Raw genomic sequence first — 18,006 nt, 5'->3', positions numbered from 1 at the left:
CACACTGAGTGACTTTGTTGGGTCCTAGTGTATATATATTCAGTACCCAGGTAGAAAATGATGACTAATTTGATAATTGCAGCGCAATAAACATGAGACTTAACATTGTTTTTTAAAAATATATCATATATAAATTACTTTTCAAAATTAAGCCTGTTTTCATTCATTATTTTTTTCTTTGCTTTTTAAGTTCATTAAAAAATCACAAACACTGAGATGATTACCAGCTTGTAATAGGAAAACTCCATATGAAAACACCAGATAGAAATACTATTTTCTTGATCTGTTAGGCATTCTGTGGTCCTTACCTACAAAGTAGTCAGCATTTGTATTTTAAGCAGCCTTGATACTTCAACCCTCACATTAAAAATGAGCTTGTATTAAAATATTAATAGATACTGTTTCTATGCTAGCTGTTACAAGGGCTCCTCCAAACACACACAGGCATGTGCACACACATACAGACCCACACATGCCTGCTCACATACTTGCCTGTTTTATTGCTGTTGTTCAGTCACCCAGTCGTGTCCAACTCTTTATGATCCCATGGACTGTAGCAATACGCCAGGTCTCACTGTCCTTCACCATCTCTGGAGTCTGCCCAAATTCACGTCCATTTAGTTGGTGATGCCGTTTAACCATCTCATCCTCTGATGCCCTCTTCTCCTCCTGCCCTCAATCTTTCCTAGCATCAGGGACTTTTCCAATGAATCATCTGTTTGCATCAGATGACCAAAATACTGGAGCTTCAGCTTCAGCATCAGTCCTTCCAGTGAATATTCAGGTTTGATCTCCCTTAAGATCAACTGTTTTGATCTTGCTGTGCAAGGGACTTTCAGAAGTCTTCTCCAGCACCACAGTTCAAAGGCATCAGTTCTTTGGCATTCTGCCTTTACAGTCCAGCTCTCCCAACTGTACGTGACCACTGGGAAGACCATAGCCTTTAATATACAGACCTTTGTTGGCAGAGTGATATCTCTGCTTTCAGTCTCTATTACCCACCTCAGAGCTTAGGGTTGCTCTTGACTGCTGTTCTTGAGTGCACCATTTGTAAATTACTTCCGTAAGAATATACACTGTGATTTTAATCCAAAGCTCCAGCAGATTTTTAGAGCAATAACCCGTGGTGGGGCTACCTAGAAAGTACCTGATCTTGGCTTCTAAAATTGTTTGTTGCTGTTCAGTCGCTAAGTTGTGTCTGACTCTCTGTGACCCTATGGACTGTAGCACGCCAGGACTCCCTGTCTTCTCCTTTTGCCTTCACCCTTTCTCAGCCTCAGGGTCTTTTCCAGTGACTGGACTGTATCAGGTAACCAAAGATCTGCAATTAAGGCAGGCCAATTATCTGCTTGTATACCTGACTATGTGCTTATCTACCTGCTTTAGCCAAGTGGAGCTAGTGGAAAGTTTGTTTTCCTGTCAAACATCAATTATATTTTAAATCTTTCTCTTTGTATGTGGATGTAGTTTTGACTTAAATCTCCATTTATATGTTTGGTGTAGTGTATACTTGGCATAGTCCTAGCCATTGTAGAATCCAGCGAGTGGAATAAGACTTGATTACTGCCCTTGTAGACCTTCTGTTTGGGAGATGCATGGCCATGTTGCATGGTAGATTTAAGGAAATACGTTGGTGATAGCAGGAACAGGTTGCTGAGGCATCACGAAATAAGAAGTCATCCCTTATACCGGAGAATCTGGAACTCCAAACTAAACCTTAAAAATAGAGAATTTTGAAAGGGGAAGTAGCCCAAAGATTATTCATTTGTTGTTCAGTCACTCAGTCATGTCCAATTCTTTGTGACTGCATGGAGTGCAGCACACCAGGCTTCCTTGTCCTTCACTATCTCCTGGAGTTTGCTCAAACTCCAAATGAAGCCCATTGAGTCAATGATGCCATCCAACCATCTCATCCACTGTCGTCCCCTTCTCCTCCTGCCCTCAATCTTTCCCAGCATCAGGTCTTTTCCAGTGAGTCAGTTCTTCGCATCAGTTGGCCAAAGTATTGGAGTGTATGTAACCAACAGCATTAAGTGAGAAGAGGGACGGAAGGAAAAACAATACAAAAAATATCTACTTGTCTCTTTGGGTTATGTTAATATACATTAAGTTGTGGTTCTTCTAGTGGTAAAAGTATAGACTTTATGCAAGGGGCGAGCTTATTTTTATTTTATGTTTTGGAATCTACCTTTATGAAGTTACAAAGTCTGTAGTATGAAGCTGAAGATAATTACTGTTGGGAAATCTTACTTTGAGAGCCAAAGGGGGGAAAACCCACCAAATTTATCCTGCTTGTTTTCTATTAATGTTTTAATTTGAAAATTGTCATATTGTAATAGGGCAATGCTTCATCTAGTGAAGTATCCTGTTTATACTGGAAGGGCCACCCTGAGTGTTTCCAACAGAAACTGCACCCTTTCTGGCCCCAGGTCATGTTCACTGGGAACCCCTTCCAAATTTATTTTTTGCAAATCAGTACAAGTTATCGCTCCTTCACTTACTAGTTAAGGAAGCTACCTTGTTGAAAAACTATTCTGTTTATTGATGATTCATTAACATGTATGAAACTGTGTAACTATGAGTTTTAAACATTCTCCGAAGAAGAAGAATGTTAGATAATTTATGTCTTAAATGCTAACATATAAGCACTTTACTGGGTTGTCTTAGTCTTACCATAGCCCAGTAACTCTATGAGGTGGGTATTACCACTGTCTTCATTCTTCAGATGAGAAAACCAGTGCACAGAGACTGAGAGTAGAACTTTAATTCACAAAGTGTTTTACTTGTAAAGGTGTCATTTTTTTTTTGCCATAGTATGTACATTGCAAGTTAGCCAAAGCTGAGTCCTGCCCCTTTAGAAAACAGAGATTTTTGTATAATTGTTTTTTTTCACACTGTTCGAGAATCTTGATACTCAGGTGTAAAAAACCTGAAAGACGGAGAGAATCATAGCAGGAGGCCAGTGTATTTACTCAGAGTCAGTAGTGATGTTAAATGTTCAGCCCTGCCTCCCATAACCTTATAAATGGTAATCTTGAATAAGGAGGTGAGGAGCCTTCTGACTAAATACCCAGCCAAGAAATGTAGGTTTTGTAAAGGAGAACTTCAGGTAATGTGTTAGCCAGTTATTTGCTGCCAAATAAATTCTTGAACTTCAGTTCCAATTTAGTAATCTATGTTTAACACAGCGTGTTTGTGTGTGTTAGTCGCTGTCGTATATCCCAATTAATTCCCGAAAGAGAAGGTCGATAAAGGATATCCATGAGTAATATCATTTGGTTATTTGAATTTCTTAATCAGAAGGATTTTTTTAAACCAACTAAGCTGCTGCTAAGAAACTAAGTCGCTTGAGTTTGTCATTCTTTTCTTCCACTTTGGTCAAAATACTAGTATTCATAGTCAGTGGAAAGAAAATGAAGGGGACAAAGGGCATGGGTGATACATATATATGACTGAGCCCCGAATAGCAAAGAGGCAGTCACCTCTATGGAATTAGGTGGCTCTTTGACTCCACAAGATCCCTCAAAATGCTTTTCTAATGATAAAATTAGACAGCAGATGTGAGAGTGCAGTATGGTACTTTGAAAACTAAAATCACTGGACACATGCAAGTTATTAAAGAGCAGTTCCTGTTTTGACATTATCTCTTTCGGACCCTTAGTGACCACTCTCTCTCTCATCTCCCTCTCTTCCCCCCTTGCCCCCACCTCCCCCACCATTGATGGGCCATAAGTTCGTCATATTTTTCTTATTGCTCACATAAATGGTTTCCTTACCTCAGTTTTTGTTTTACCATTCTTTTTCCTGCCCACTTCACATCCTTGGAGGAATTTAGAACAATCTATGTATTTCCTAATGATTTCACTCAAACCTGCTCTCTTTAACTTTGCCAAACAGATTCTTCTTCCTGCTCTTCCCTTCTTTCTCCTCTTTGAAACTGCAGCTTATAGGTAGATGCCAGTAGGTGACCAGAGGTGAATTGATTGGCTTCGTTGTCTGATCCTGTGCCTTTTGCATGCTCAAAAATAAGTGTTTGCTAACTAGCTGAAAGAGAAACAGGTGAGGCACAGATTTGTTTTTCTTCTTTAGTATTAAAAAAAAAAGTGTTGGCTTGCTGTAAATTTGGGAACTTTATTCAAGTACTCAGGATTCTACAGCTTCAACTGTTTGCCTTAAATATTGTTGTTTCTGCTGCTAATGTAACAGGCCAGAATATAACACTGCCTTGAGGCAAGGGAGGAGTGGTGCTTATTTTGAAGAACTCAGAAATCTTTTTAGTCTCTAGGATTTACATGAGTTTATCTCTGTCACCTGAGAGAGGCAATGACCATGAGGAAATAGCTCTTCTGTTGAATCCTCTGGAAGTCGTGTTAAACTTCCAGATGTCGTCCTAGAGTGCAGCCAGTGGACTTCACGTGAGGAGCCTAGAGGACTGGTCTGTTTTCAGCTGTGCTTATTCACTTGCACTTGGGAGAGTTGATCTGAGGGAAACCCTTCTCTGATTTGTTAAAATGATTAATGTTTTCTCCTTCCATCTTTCTCAAGGAAATGGCAAAAATCCTTCATCACCCCCGAGTCTATGCTTTTCTGCACATACCAGTCCAGTCTGCCTCTGACACTGTGCTCATGGAAATGAAAAGAGAATACTGCGTGGCTGACTTCAAAAGAGTGGTGGATTTTCTGAAAGACAAGTAAGTCTGTTAGCACTTAAGAAAATCACCGTTTCTTTTTTCTTTTAAAAGCATGTGGCAAAAATGCACTTATGGTAGCCACAATTAAAGGCACCAGAGAGAGGTGAGACTTTTGAAGCTTTCAAAGCCTTTAAGTTTTCCTTAGACGCCCTTGATGTGGTTTCTTCTTTCCTCTCAGCTGTATCCACCTTCCATCTGTGCATCACACACCATTAATTTGTGTGAGGTTGCCAGTCTTCCCAAGGTAATGTGCATTGTGATCATTTCTGTACCTGACCTAGAAGATGAAAACTGCTTTAGCTTTGCTCTGCTTACATCTCCTTTCATGTGGCTTTTTGAAGTTGTCAACTGTTTCTGACATGGAGATAGGTCAAATCATGTCACTACAAAAGAGATAATTTTCTACGAAATAGCATTTTTGGAAGAGTATCTGGGAACGTCTTTGCTTTTACACACTTACCCCTATAGTTTTCTTGAAGAATGGAGCTTTATAAGGAGGTTTTGAGATTCTGTTTTTTTTAAAGTTCAAATTGCCATTGACCAAAATTAAGGCATATTTACACAATCTCAGACATGAATGATAATTTTGCTTCCACAGAAAACACTTGCAGCCTATAATTATATTCTTAAAAATCCTACTTCTCATCATCACCAAGGGTTGAATGCCTTCTATGATTATACAAGGCAGGAAATAGTGCCGGCCAAGGTCATTCGAACGTTCTCAAGTCCAGGGCACTATTCTCCCCTTGGGGAGTATGTCATTTATCTTGGCATATTTGTGGCATGGGTCTTTCTACTTTCCATAATTTTTTTCCCATAATTTTTCCTCTGTTGTTTTTCTTAATTAAAATACAACTCGTTATTTCCATCTTGTTTATAATTATGTACCTTTGTACCAAGTACTACTGGATATGATTGCTTTATACAAATTGTAAGCAATTATTTTTTCCACCTTCAATTAGTCACTTATCCTGACTACATATGAACCTTTTTCTTCTGTTTACTTTCTCCTTCCTTCCTCATCTTCCCTTTATGTGTCTAATTTTTTTCTTTCACCTCTAGGCGTTTCTTGATTATCCTAACCACCAGAAATAAAGACACTTGGTTTGCATTCAAGCAAATCCAGCTAATTGTTCAAATATTCAAATCAGTGAATGGAAAGTATACTTATTCTAGGATTTCATAATTATAATCATTAAGTATATACAACTTTCAAAGTAGAAAACAGAATAATGATGACTCTCTAATACTTCCTGATCTTGAGAACTGAGGGTGAAGCTAAAGAATAAGGATTTTTTTTTTTTTTTTTTTTTTAAGAAGAAGGATTTTTATTTTAGATGTTTGTTGTTGGCCTGTGTCCCTCCTTTGAATCTGTTCTAGCTTATTCTAGGTAAAGTTGTCTCATGTGCAGACAAGTTGGGCACACCAGTATTGGTGAACGTCTTGTTTTCAGAATTACAAATAAACTGTTGTGATATGTGCTGTGCTTGGTCGTGTCTGACTCTTCTGAGACCCCAAGGACTGTAGCTCGTCAGGCTCCTTTGTCCAGGGAATTCTCCAGGCAAGAATGCTGAAGTGGGTTGCCATTTCCTCTTTGAAGGCATCTTCTTGACCTGGGGATCGAACCAGAGTCTGCTGCTTTGGCTGGAGGATTCTGTACCACTGGGCCACCTAGGAAGCCTCAAATAAAGGGTTAACACCTGTGAAATTTCTTGCCTCTTGCTTACTAGAGCAGTAGCAGGTAATGCAGTAGCAATAGCAGATAAGCACATGGTTCATACATTTGCACAAGATTTTGCCGAGAGCAGACATGTAGCCTATTGTGCAAAATAGACAAGAGCACTTTCCAAATAGTTTTATTAATGTGATTCAGTGAGGTAAAGGAATCAACAGCTTCCTTTGCCTCCATTTGGGTGAGTGCTGACTCAGTTGTTTGGGGACTTACTGTGGCTGCTTAACTGGGCAACAATCTCCTGACAAGTTCTAGCCTTTTATGCTACTCCAAAGATGGACCTTTTAAATCTGTTGCCTCTTGAACACTTTCAGCAGCATCTATGAGCTAAATAGGGGTCAAAAGATGGATGACGTCAAGGTATTAGAAAATAGTGCTGAGCTCATTTTTTCTTTCTTTGGATTCTGAATTACTCTGAGGCATCCACAGAGGTTTCCTAGAATTACCCAAACTGTCTAGAAGACTCCAGAACCTACCCAGGATTTCCAGCACTAGAAATAACAGAGGTCCCTACAAGAGGGAATTAGAGATTCCTGGAGAAGATAGCCCATCCCACCCAGCCATCCACAGTTTCAGTTTCAGGTGCTGTGAATCACTGAAACTGGAAAATACAAGTCTAGCCAGTTAGGATCTAAACTTCTTTTTTAAATTAACTCTTGTACTATTTATAGTTTTAGACAGTTCATCAGAAACAAAAAATTGTATGTTTTGTCCAAACTGTCTTCTTGCTTAGACTAGTATAGGCTCACTCTTGTGCAGACTCCAGTCTAACTTTACTCTTTAGTAGAAAACTTTTCCTGTCCTCTCAGTCCATCTATCCAGTGAATCATTTCCAGTGATGATGGATATGTAGGAATAAATGAAATATTTTAAGCTCTGACATTTGCTTATTTTTCCCTATAAAAATCTAGCATAACTTCAAGCCAAATAGATTCCTGCTTCTTGGAAACACCAAAGTTTCATGGATTTCTATAGGACACTAGTCTGGGTAACTGATCCAGCACATAGTTGTTTCACCCAGTGTTTATTAAAATTTAATACAGTGTTGTCATTCTTAGAAAGAAGGTCTGATATTACCATGTTGCTCCTGTGTTGTTGTTCAGTCTGTAAGTCGTATCTGACTTTGCAGTCCCATGGACTGCAACACACCGGGTTCCCTTGTCCTCCACTATCTCCCGGGGTTTGCTCACACTCTTGTCCATTGAATCAGTGATGTCATCCAACCGTCTCATCCTCTTTTGTCCCCTTCTCCTCCTGCCTTCAGTCTTTTCCAGCATCAGGGTCTTTTCCAGTGAATCAGCTCTTTGCATCCGGTGGCTGAAGTGTTGGAGCTTCAGCTTCAGCTTCAGTCCTTCCAATGAATTTTCAGGGTTGATTTCCTGTAGGATTAATTGACAGGTTTGATTTCCTTGCAGTCCAAGAGACTCTCAAGTCTTCTCCAGCACCATAGTTCTAAAGCGTCAATTCTTCAACAATCAGCCTTCTTGATGATCCAACTCTCACATCTGTACGTGACTACTGGAAAAATCATAGCTTTCACTATATGGCCTTTTGTCAGCAAAGTGATATCTCTGCTTTTTAATATGCTGTCCTGATTTGTTACAGCTTTCCTGCCACAAAGGAAGCATCTTTTAATTTCATGGCTGCAGCCACTGTTTGCAGTGATTTTGGAACCCAAGAAAATACTTCCCTTCTGTTTGCCATGAAGTGATAGGACCGGATGCTATGTTGCCCTGTTTTGTGCCTCATACTAAATACTTGACAATGGTGCTCACTGAAAGTGGTAGGTCTGGTACTTGCCTCTTTTGCTTTTTAGCTTCTGTATAAATGTGGCCCTTTTTATTTGCATCTTGTTTCCTCTGAAGCCTTTTCTGTAATGAACGTTTAACAAATAAAGAGTCACATTAATTCATTTTTTCTCCAGCAGTGTGAGGCTTCTCAAATAATCATGTTATGAGTTAGGGACGAGGCATTTCCTAATCTGTTTCTTCAAAAAAATCCAATCTTTAAAACAACCCACTGCATTTAAGAGTGAAATCCACACTATGGGATTTTACCTGAAGCTGCACGCTCTTAAACTCCTCATTCAGCAGTATTTGTGGTGCCATGTCTCTCAAACAGCAGAGGTGAAATCTTTTTAATTAATTTTCTTTACAGTTGAAATTGGCCCATGTTTTAGCTAGGAGCAGTAGAAGTTTACGTATGAGCCAACTTGAAGCTGATTCATTATTCTCTTCAGTTGGTTGAAAGTTGGCAGCTACTATCATAACAGCAGCTGGATTGAAGATAACCTAGCAGTGTTGGCACGTGTGCAGGCATATGGGACTTTATTAAATCATGCAACCTTTGCAAAGAAGAGTGTCTGAATTACTTAATGTCCTAATTTAAAACAGCTGGTCATGAGCAGACACTCACATGACTGAAATTATTCTATTCAAATTTATTAATCTAGTTGGAAAATTAACTGTAGTCCTTTGATGTTTTTATTTAAATGAATAAGATGATTTCTTGAAAGATGTAATGGGATTTATAGGGATATGGAAGGAAACTATATAGAACAAAGCATGAGATGCAATTCGAGTTTTCAAGAGATTTGTGTTTTTATAATTTTTAGTAAATACCTCATAAATTTACTTTCATTCCCTGTCACTTTACTGGTTTCTCTGTTGTCTTCTTAAGATAATACTGGGATTTAAGAAAGTAGAAAATTTGAATCATTTACTTTTGTTTTCTCGTGTAATTTTAAAGAGTTACCTCCCAAAGAGAGAATTTTTCATCATGATATATGAGGAGATTGTAATGAGGGTTCCCGGGACCTTGGGGCCTTAGATATAAACTTTGAGTCCTTCCCCATTTGAGCTGTGTTGAATTTACACAGTCACTCCCCAATGAAAACTACATATTGTCATACATGTTTAAAAAATGATAACATGCAGAGTTCTCCTCTCAATCATGTGTTCTAATGCTAAGTTAAAGAACTGCTTAGTCCTCAGATTCACACATGAATGTGTGAACGGAACAAGCAAGAATGTCCTATTGATAGATGCCTCTTAAGAAATGAAATAGTTTATGAATTAAAAGACCTAACTGTTTATACAAATTATTTTGTTAAAAGTCCAGTGGCCTTGCGGTTTATGTTAAGTAGACCTTAAACATGGGAGACAAGATTCATCTCCTAGGCAAGGGTGGGATGATTTGAGAGAATAGCACTGAACTGTGTATTATCATATGTAAAATAGATGACCAGTGCAAGTTCCATGCATGAAGCAGGGCACCCAAAGTCAGGACTCTGGGACCCAGAGAGATGGCGTAGGGAGGAAGGTGGGAGGGGAGTTCAGGATGAGGGAACACATGTATACCTATGGCTGATTCATGTCGATGTATGGCAGAAACCATCACAATATTGTAAGGTAATTATCTTCCAATTAGAATAAATTAATTAGTTTAAAAAAGAAGATGTGATATGACACCCTCCCCGAGAGGATCTTCCCAACTCAGGGATCGAACCCAGGTCTCCCCGATTACAGGTGGATTCTTGTACCATCTGAGCCACCAGCGAAGTCCTATAGATACACAGTGGACTTAAAAAAAAAAAAAAATTTCATGTCCCTTACTCAATAAATGAAATGTGAGTGAACTAATGACCAGTTTATTTTTACTTGCAAGTTGCATGGGTCTAAAGTAAGTCACACCATATGATAGCATCTTTGTGTTGCCTTATAATTTTATGATATTTGCTGTCTCAGAATTTACCTTTATCATTTGTCCCTTCCGTCCTGTGATATCCATTCACACACCCGTAAGTTTACTATACTCAGATTTCCCAGTGAAATGCCAACAACCAATAACTAGTGAGCACTCAGGGGTTAAAGAGGAATCTTCTAGTGGTGAAAACAAAGCAGAGGTGAAGTGGCAGCTTTGCAGAGAAAGTTCTGACCTCTGATCTCTCCACTCTCCACTCCGACAGCGAAGGGTCACAAGGGCACGAAGCCGGGGTCACTGGGGCAGGCTGGTTTCTCTAAGTGAGTCGTGGAGTTACCACGTCCAGTCTGTCCTGTGCCCTGCTTTGTCCATCTAGCTGAAAAAAAGTACTGCTCTCTTTTTAGCATGCTGAGTTCTTTTTCTTCCTTTCCTGTGCCCATAGTGGAGCACAATCTGATAAAAGGCAGATTATATTAAACTTGTATTTTATTCCATCCCCTCCCACCTCCATCTAGTTTTATTCCTAGTGGCTTGGAAACTAGCAATATTTGTCAGAATAGAAGAAAAGAAAATTGCCAAAAAAAGAAGAAGGGTGATTCAAGAAGGATTCGGTAATTAAGTTTTCTTCCAGATGCCTTCCCAGATGTGTTTCTGTTCACTGAATACCCACCTCCAAAATAACTTAGGCAAAACACTTCCCTCAAATATATTTTCTGGCTCTTTATCATCATCTTTAATATCTTTAACTCGGTTGTTATTTTGGGGAGACCCTAGCGTCTTTTTCACACTTTTATCTTTTGTCAGATTTTTTTCAGAGGTAGTAAAGTTCTGCTCTTCTCCCTTCTCTCCCTTGCTGCTTTTAAATTTTTTCAAGAGAATGAATGCGTATCATTGGAGCAGTTACCTGGTCAAAAAGCAATTACTTTTTTCTTTTTGAACATGGTATTATATTTGAAAGATTTTGACATTATATGGTAAATACCATTTTACTTGTGGATTACCCCAAACTTGACTCATTGGTTTGAAGGTAATTAACTTTTCTATTGATTTAGCTATTTTCCTTCTAGCCCAGATAAGAGAAAAGTCTCATCACCCCTAACCTCTTCCCACCTTCTTTTGTAAAATGATTGTAATATAATATTTCTTGTAGAAACTGAGATGTTACCTTCCTTCAATCCATTGTATGTTTTCTCTACCTAAGTGTTTTCTTGTAAACATTAGAGACTGTAAAGTCATGTACCAACAGTAAGCATTTTTCCTATCAGAGTGCTTCTTTTATTTCATAAGGCTCACACATTGTTATAATGTTGTCACAGAAACCTAGGCAAATATGTAGGTTAGGTGTTTTCAATCTGCACTATAGGATGAAAGTCAAGGTTCACATGGTTAAAAAGACTTATTGAAATCCCATAGTGATTTAATTCATTATAGGACTAGATCTTCAGTTTCTACTGTTTCAGTCTTCCATCTGATTCTAATAATGTTAATTAAATGATTCAGTTTTTTATTTATCTGTTTTGTGCCTAACGCTATAATAACTGGAACAAAAACAACACGTATATTTATGAATATAAAAGTCATGGTTCAGCTTGTCTGTGAATGACAGGAAAAAAAAATAATAATGGCATAAAGAAAGTAGTTTATTTTTCAGTCATGTAAATGAAGTCCAGAGCTAGGAAGTAGGGCTTTATAAGGCTTGGGCATATCAGGGATGCAGGCAGGATAAAGCTTTCATCTCATGGTCCAAGATTGAGCGCCAGCCGTCAGATTTGCTTTCTAGTCTGTAGGAATGTGAGAGGCAAGGAAGAGTATGTGTTCCTTCTCTTTAAATGCTTTCTGAAAGTCATACGTGTTACTTTGTTTATATCCAGTTGGTCAGAACCTAGTCATGTGTCTGCACTTGGCAGAAAGAAAGGCTAAGAAAGGTAACCTTTATTTTGAGTGGCTTTGTCCCCATTTGTAAATGAAGACCTCTGTTGGAAGTGAAAGTAGGTGAGATAGTAGGGAACAACTAGTGGTCTCTGTCTCAGCCTGTCCCGTTTGATCACTCTTCTTGCTATATACAGAGCTCATCCTTTATCTGAGAGATAACCCAAGCCCCATCTAGTTACCCTGTCCTACTGTACCATGATTTGTGGTTGATGCTCCTTCCTTTTTAGAAGGTCCAGATTTGGCTTTCTGTGGACTGATGCTATAAACTAAAGAGTGGTGTAAAGTCTTTGTTTAAAATGGAATAAAAATAAGATGAGTATTATAACTTTTAAAGTCCCCATTTGAAGAACGGGAGAATGGGAAACACATTTCCGCTACCATTTGGTGGGAATTAACAAACCCTGCTTGGTAGAAATCATGAAGATTTTCTGGCCTAGTACTGAAGTACATTCTTTGTTGTCCCATCTGATAAGCCCTGATTTCCTTCTGTGGGGGCAGCTCCCCAGTTGGCAGGCCTTCATGGCCATATCTGAGAAAGACAGTAAGCAATGTGATCGTGTGTCTGGGTTCAAACACTCCCATCCCTGCTTCCTTCTGGTGCTGAGAGACGTGGAAATTGCTTTAAGAGCTGTCCAGTCTATACATGGCATCCTGCTGTATCTTTAGCAATTTGATCCCCTCAAAAATTTAGTATGCTTTCAGTCTGTTTGTTTCTTGTCAGTTCCATGAACAAGTGTAGTCAAAAGTCATGTCTGGACATAGTTTTGAACCTGAAGGCTGTCTTATTTATTGACCTCTGGCCTCTTTATCTCCCTCCTCTGAACTTACTGATGAGACCATCTAAAACCCTCTTAATCCCATCACTGCTGGTAAACTGGGGCTAGTGTATGACGGGTCACCAGTTCCATCTTCCATGGTATTGTAGCCAGAGTCTTCCTTGGCTTTTGCAGACCTGCAGACCTCAAAATCACAGTATTCTCAGTCCAATTAGACTGTAATTCACAAAGATTTTCATAGAAAAGCTCTGTTTTCTTCCATCTCAGCTTGCAGCTGGCTAGCCCAAGTCTGTTCCTTGTGGCTAAGAACAGCAAGGAGAAGCCAAATAGTATTTAACATTCTGAATCATTCCTAACAATTCTATTGCTGCAGCATTTGTAACAATTCTACTGCACAGACTTAGTTAACATTTGGTTTGTCTCCCAAGGTTCAGCAGGTGACAATTTGACCAAGTGTTTTGCCAACTTGTAACATTAATTAGCTTTCCAGCCTGCACTGTGAGCTCTTTCTACCTCCTGCCCTACTAAACTGCCATACTTTTTGGTTCTGTTGCATGTAGCACTCCAGTTTAGATAAGGTTCAATTCAGTTCAGTAGCTCAGGCATATCCGACTCTTTGAGACCCCATGGACCAGGCCTCCCTGTCCATCACCAACTCCTAAAGTTTACTCAAACTCATGTCCATTGAGTTGGTGATGCCATCCAACCATCTCATCCTCTGTGGTCCCCTTCTCCTCCTGCCTTCAATCTTTCCCAGCATCAGGGTCTTTTCAAATGAATCAGCTCTTCGCATCAGGTGGCCAAAGTATTGGAGTTTCAGCTTCAACATCAGTCCTTCCAATGAACACCCAGGACTGATCTCCTTTAGGATGGACTGGTTGGATCTCCTTGCAGTCCAAGGGACTCTCAAGAGGCTTCTCCAACACCACAGTTCAAAAGCATCAATTCTTCAGTGCTCAGCTTTCTTTATAGTCCAACTCTCACATCCATACATGACCACTGGAAAAACTATAGCCTTGACTAGACGGACCTTTGTTGGCAAAATAATGTCTCTGCTTTTTTTTTTTTTTTTCCCATTTATTTTTATTAGTTGGAGGCTAATTACTTTACAGTATTGTAGTGGTTTTTGCCATACATTGACATGAATCAGCCATGGATTTACATGTGTTCCCCATCCTGATCCCCCCTCCCGCCTCCCTCCCCACCCTGCTTTTTAATATGCTGTCTAGGTTGGTCATAACTTCCCTTCCAAGGAGTAAGTGTCTTTTAATTTCATGGCTGCAGTCACCATCTGCAGCAATCTTGGAGCCCCAAAAATAATGCCACTGTTCTCTACTGTTTGCCATGAAGTGATGGGACCGGATGCCATGATCTTTGCTTTCTTAATGTTGAGTTTTAAGCCAACTTTTTCAGTCTCCTCTTTCACTTTCATCAAGAGGCCCTTTAGTTCTTCTTCACTTTCTGCCATGAGGATGGTGTCATCTGCATATCTGAGGTTATTGATATTTCTCCCAGCAATCTTTATTCCAGCTTGTGCCTCCTTCAGCCCAGCATTTCTCATGATGTACTCTGCATATAAGTTAAATTAGCAGGGTGACAATATACAGCCTTGATGTACTCTTTTTCCTATTTGGAACCAGTCTGTTGTTCCATGTCCAGTTCTAACTGTTGCTCCCTGACCAGCATACAGATTTCTCAAGAGGCAGGTCAGGTGATCTGGTATTCCCATCTCTTTCAGAATTTTCCACAGTTTATTGTGATCCACACAGTCAAAGGCTTTGGCAACCTTAGATAAAGTTATGAATGGCCAAAAACATAAAATAATATCTCAAAGAAGATGGATGTATATTGCCCTCTCACAGCTAAAGAAAAAATTGAGGAGGTAGTGATCTTGAGCTGATGGGATGGTCCCTAGTAGCAAAGATTCAGGATTTGATCTTGTTGCTCAGCTATCCTCAACGTGAGTTTCTGTGTCATGGTCCATGATGACTGCTTAAAATCCATCCATCAAGTCTGCATTCCAGCTAACAAAAAAGAGAAAGAATTGAAGAAAGGGCTTCGCGGGTAGCTCAGTGTTAAGGAATTCACCTGCCGATGCAGGAGATACAAGTTCAGTCCCTGGGTGAGGAAGATTCCTTGGAGAAGGAAATGGCAACCCACTTCAGTATTCTTGCCTGAAAAATCCCATGGAGAGACCAGCCTGGTGGGCTACAGTCCATGGTTTTGCAAAGAGTTCGACACAACTTCGCGACTGAGCAGGCACATACTCCTCCTTACCTTAAAAGTTAGCTTCTTGGAAGTTGTATATGACACTTCCACTTATATATCATTGATTATAACATGGCCATCCCTAGCTGCAAGGGAAGATGGGAAATAATACTTCCTTCCAGGCATCCATGTGTCTAGCTAATGATATGTTTCTATGGAAGATGGTGGGAATGAATATGGAGGGGTCACCAACAATCTCCACTACTACATATACTTTTTAAAAAGTTCTCATGTTAAAGTTTGATAACTGCCTCTAAAATGAATTGTATTTGTAATCATAATTCTAAGCATCTAGGTATCTTTTCTCAGTATCATACCTCCTTTTGCACATAAGCCAATAAATATTCTTTATTTTTTTATTGTTGCTGGTGGGGATGGCGATTTTATTTTTTAAAATGAACACATACTGAAACCACCTCCCAAACTAAATAATATTTTGGCAAATTATCAGTTGTCTATTTTGAGTGATTGTCAGAAAATGTCATTTAAAACTTGAAGACTTGAAGACATTTAACATCTATATATATATATATATATATATATATATATATTTTTGCTCTCATGTCAAATAGAAATCAGTGTTAACTTCAATTTTTCTTATCTTGATGTCCTTTTTGTGTATACTATTTATTGCCTCAGCGTCATGGTGAGTCCCTTTTTGTGGTTTTGTAACTTCTAGGGCATATCCTTCTACCCACTGCTTGTATCTGTCACGCTAGATCAGAAAGTAGATGCTGATATCTTAGTGGTAAAGAGTCCACTTGCCAGTGCAGGGGACAGGGATTCCATCCCTGGTCCAGGAAGCTTCCACATGCTGCAAAGCAGCTAAGGCCGAGTGCCACAGCTATTGAAGAGCCTGTGCTCTGCAACAAGAGAAGCCACCTCGAAAAGAAGCCTCCACACCACAACTAGAGAAAGCATGGCACCCAGCAGTGAAGACCCAGTGCAGCCAAATATAAATTAATTAATTAGTTATAAGAAAGTAGATGCAAAGTCTTAAGTATATCTCTTCTGCTACCATCTCCAATTCAAGATGACAGTACACTGGAGCTGCCAATCTGTCACAATATTGTAACAAATCAAATAAAGACTTTAAAAATGAGTGTGTTGGTCACTCAGTCATGTCTGACTCTTTGCAACCCCATGGACTGTAGCCTGTCAGACTCCCCTGTTCATGGAATTCTCCAGGGAGGAATACTGGAGTGGGTTGCCACTCCCTTCTCCAGGGGGTCTTTCCAACCTAGAGATTGATCCTGGGTCTCCCACATAGCAGGCAAATTCTTTACCATCTAAGCCACCAGGGAAGCCCAGTATCCTTGAAAGTGAGCATATTTCTCTTCCCTGAATTATTAATTGGAGTAAATTGTTTTTAGTCTAAAAATGTAAATAAGACCAAGCATTAAATATGTTTAGAAAATACTGCTTTAATTTAACCATCCAATAATGGCTCTTTTTCATATATTTTCCCCTAATTTATTGTGATTCAGTGTTTTAATTGTATCATTTGAAAAAAATACTATTCTTTTCAGTTTTTCCTTGAAAAAAGTTGCTTCATTGTCTAGTTTGTTCTGACTCTTTCAACAGTTATAATTGGGTTTCATTCTTTTTTCTTCTTTTGAAATAAGTTGTGCTTTCAAGAATCATGATATAATTAAATTTTGCAGAATGTTTTTCTACTTAGAAGAAAGTCAGAATTTGTCTTAACTTTTATAGCAGTGTAATTCCCTGAATTTTTCTTCTAGTGATAAAAGAGACTAAATTTAATGGGAAACACTTTACAACATTAAGAATCCTGGTACATAGGAAGCTTTAAGAAAACTATTAAATTTTAAAACATTTTCAAGCAATATTTTCATGCATAAAAGATGTATGTTTTCCCTTTCTGTAAGCTAAAATAAATCTGTTTTTTCCCACATAAATAAACAGCAGAAATATACAAATAGAAAAACATTTGCATAAAAGTATTTACACTTAGTGTCATGACCTTTTGTATATGTATTACTCACTGAATAATTATATTAATAGCTAATACTTATTGAGTACTTAAAAATGTCTCAGTCACTCTTCATATTGGTTTATATATATGAACTCATTTAATTCTTAAAACAACCATATGAAACAGGTATCTTTGACAGTCACATTTTAGAGACAAAGAAAACTGAAGCACAGAGAGCTTGAGGTCACATAGATAGTAAGTGACAGAGAAAACTTTGAGCCCTAGTTGCCAGGTACCAGAGCTAGTTCTTTTTAACTGTTTATTGTGCTCTACTATTGAATGTGCTCTCCTCTGAATAAGTACTGCTCAAAAACTGGCTCATAGACAAATGCCTCTTTGCAAACTTTTTGTCATCGATGTACAAGATTATTACTGAAACTGAAAGCAAGCACTTAGATTTTCTAGTCATTTAACATTTCCAGGACATTAAATTTATGATATATATTTTTAATAATTCATCTTACTTACATTTTAGAAATGTATCAGTCCATAATGAATTGGAAGGAAAACTGGTTGTTCTCCACAAATAGTTCAAGAAGCGCTGTTCTGAGTAAAGTGCCTTTTATGGCTGTTAGGTGCATTTAAATTCATAATTTCATTCAGTTCTCACAATAACCTTGGAAGTTTATGGTGCTATTCACTTATTTTTTAGGTTGAAAAACTAAAGATCAGAGAAGATATATATACATATATATGTGATAGATCTACAATTCAAAGCCTGTTCTTTATTCTATAAAATACAGAAACCATATTCTTCTGTCCCTGGTGACATTCATATTGAAACATATAAATTTGTTGAAGCCTTTCAAGATATTTTTTTCTTTTGTCGGTTATCTTCATAAAAGAGAACTTTGATTGAGGAAGTAAGAATTTTTTAAAAATGTAAAGATTCTTGAGCTCTACAGAGAC

General features: G+C 38.5%; 1 protein-coding gene across 5 annotated transcripts in view; it reads left to right on the top strand.

The window, feature by feature from the left end:
* CDKAL1 (CDK5 regulatory subunit associated protein 1 like 1) overlaps positions 1-18,006 on the top strand; it is a 579,065-nt gene that overhangs the window by 380,513 nt on the left and 180,546 nt on the right. For all 5 annotated transcript variants that reach the window (XM_061147519.1, XM_061147518.1, XM_061147516.1 and 2 more), the window contains one exon: positions 4,546-4,691. In XM_061147519.1, the coding sequence (XP_061003502.1) occupies positions 4,546-4,691 (146 nt within the window). The remainder of the gene's footprint in view (positions 1-4,545; positions 4,692-18,006) is intronic.

This window comes from Dama dama, chromosome 7 (assembly GCF_033118175.1).
Source record: "Dama dama isolate Ldn47 chromosome 7, ASM3311817v1, whole genome shotgun sequence".
NCBI lineage: Eukaryota > Metazoa > Chordata > Mammalia > Artiodactyla > Cervidae > Dama > Dama dama.
The sequence above is the reverse complement of the archived record's forward strand: the minus strand, read 5'-3'. Positions and strand labels throughout refer to the sequence as shown.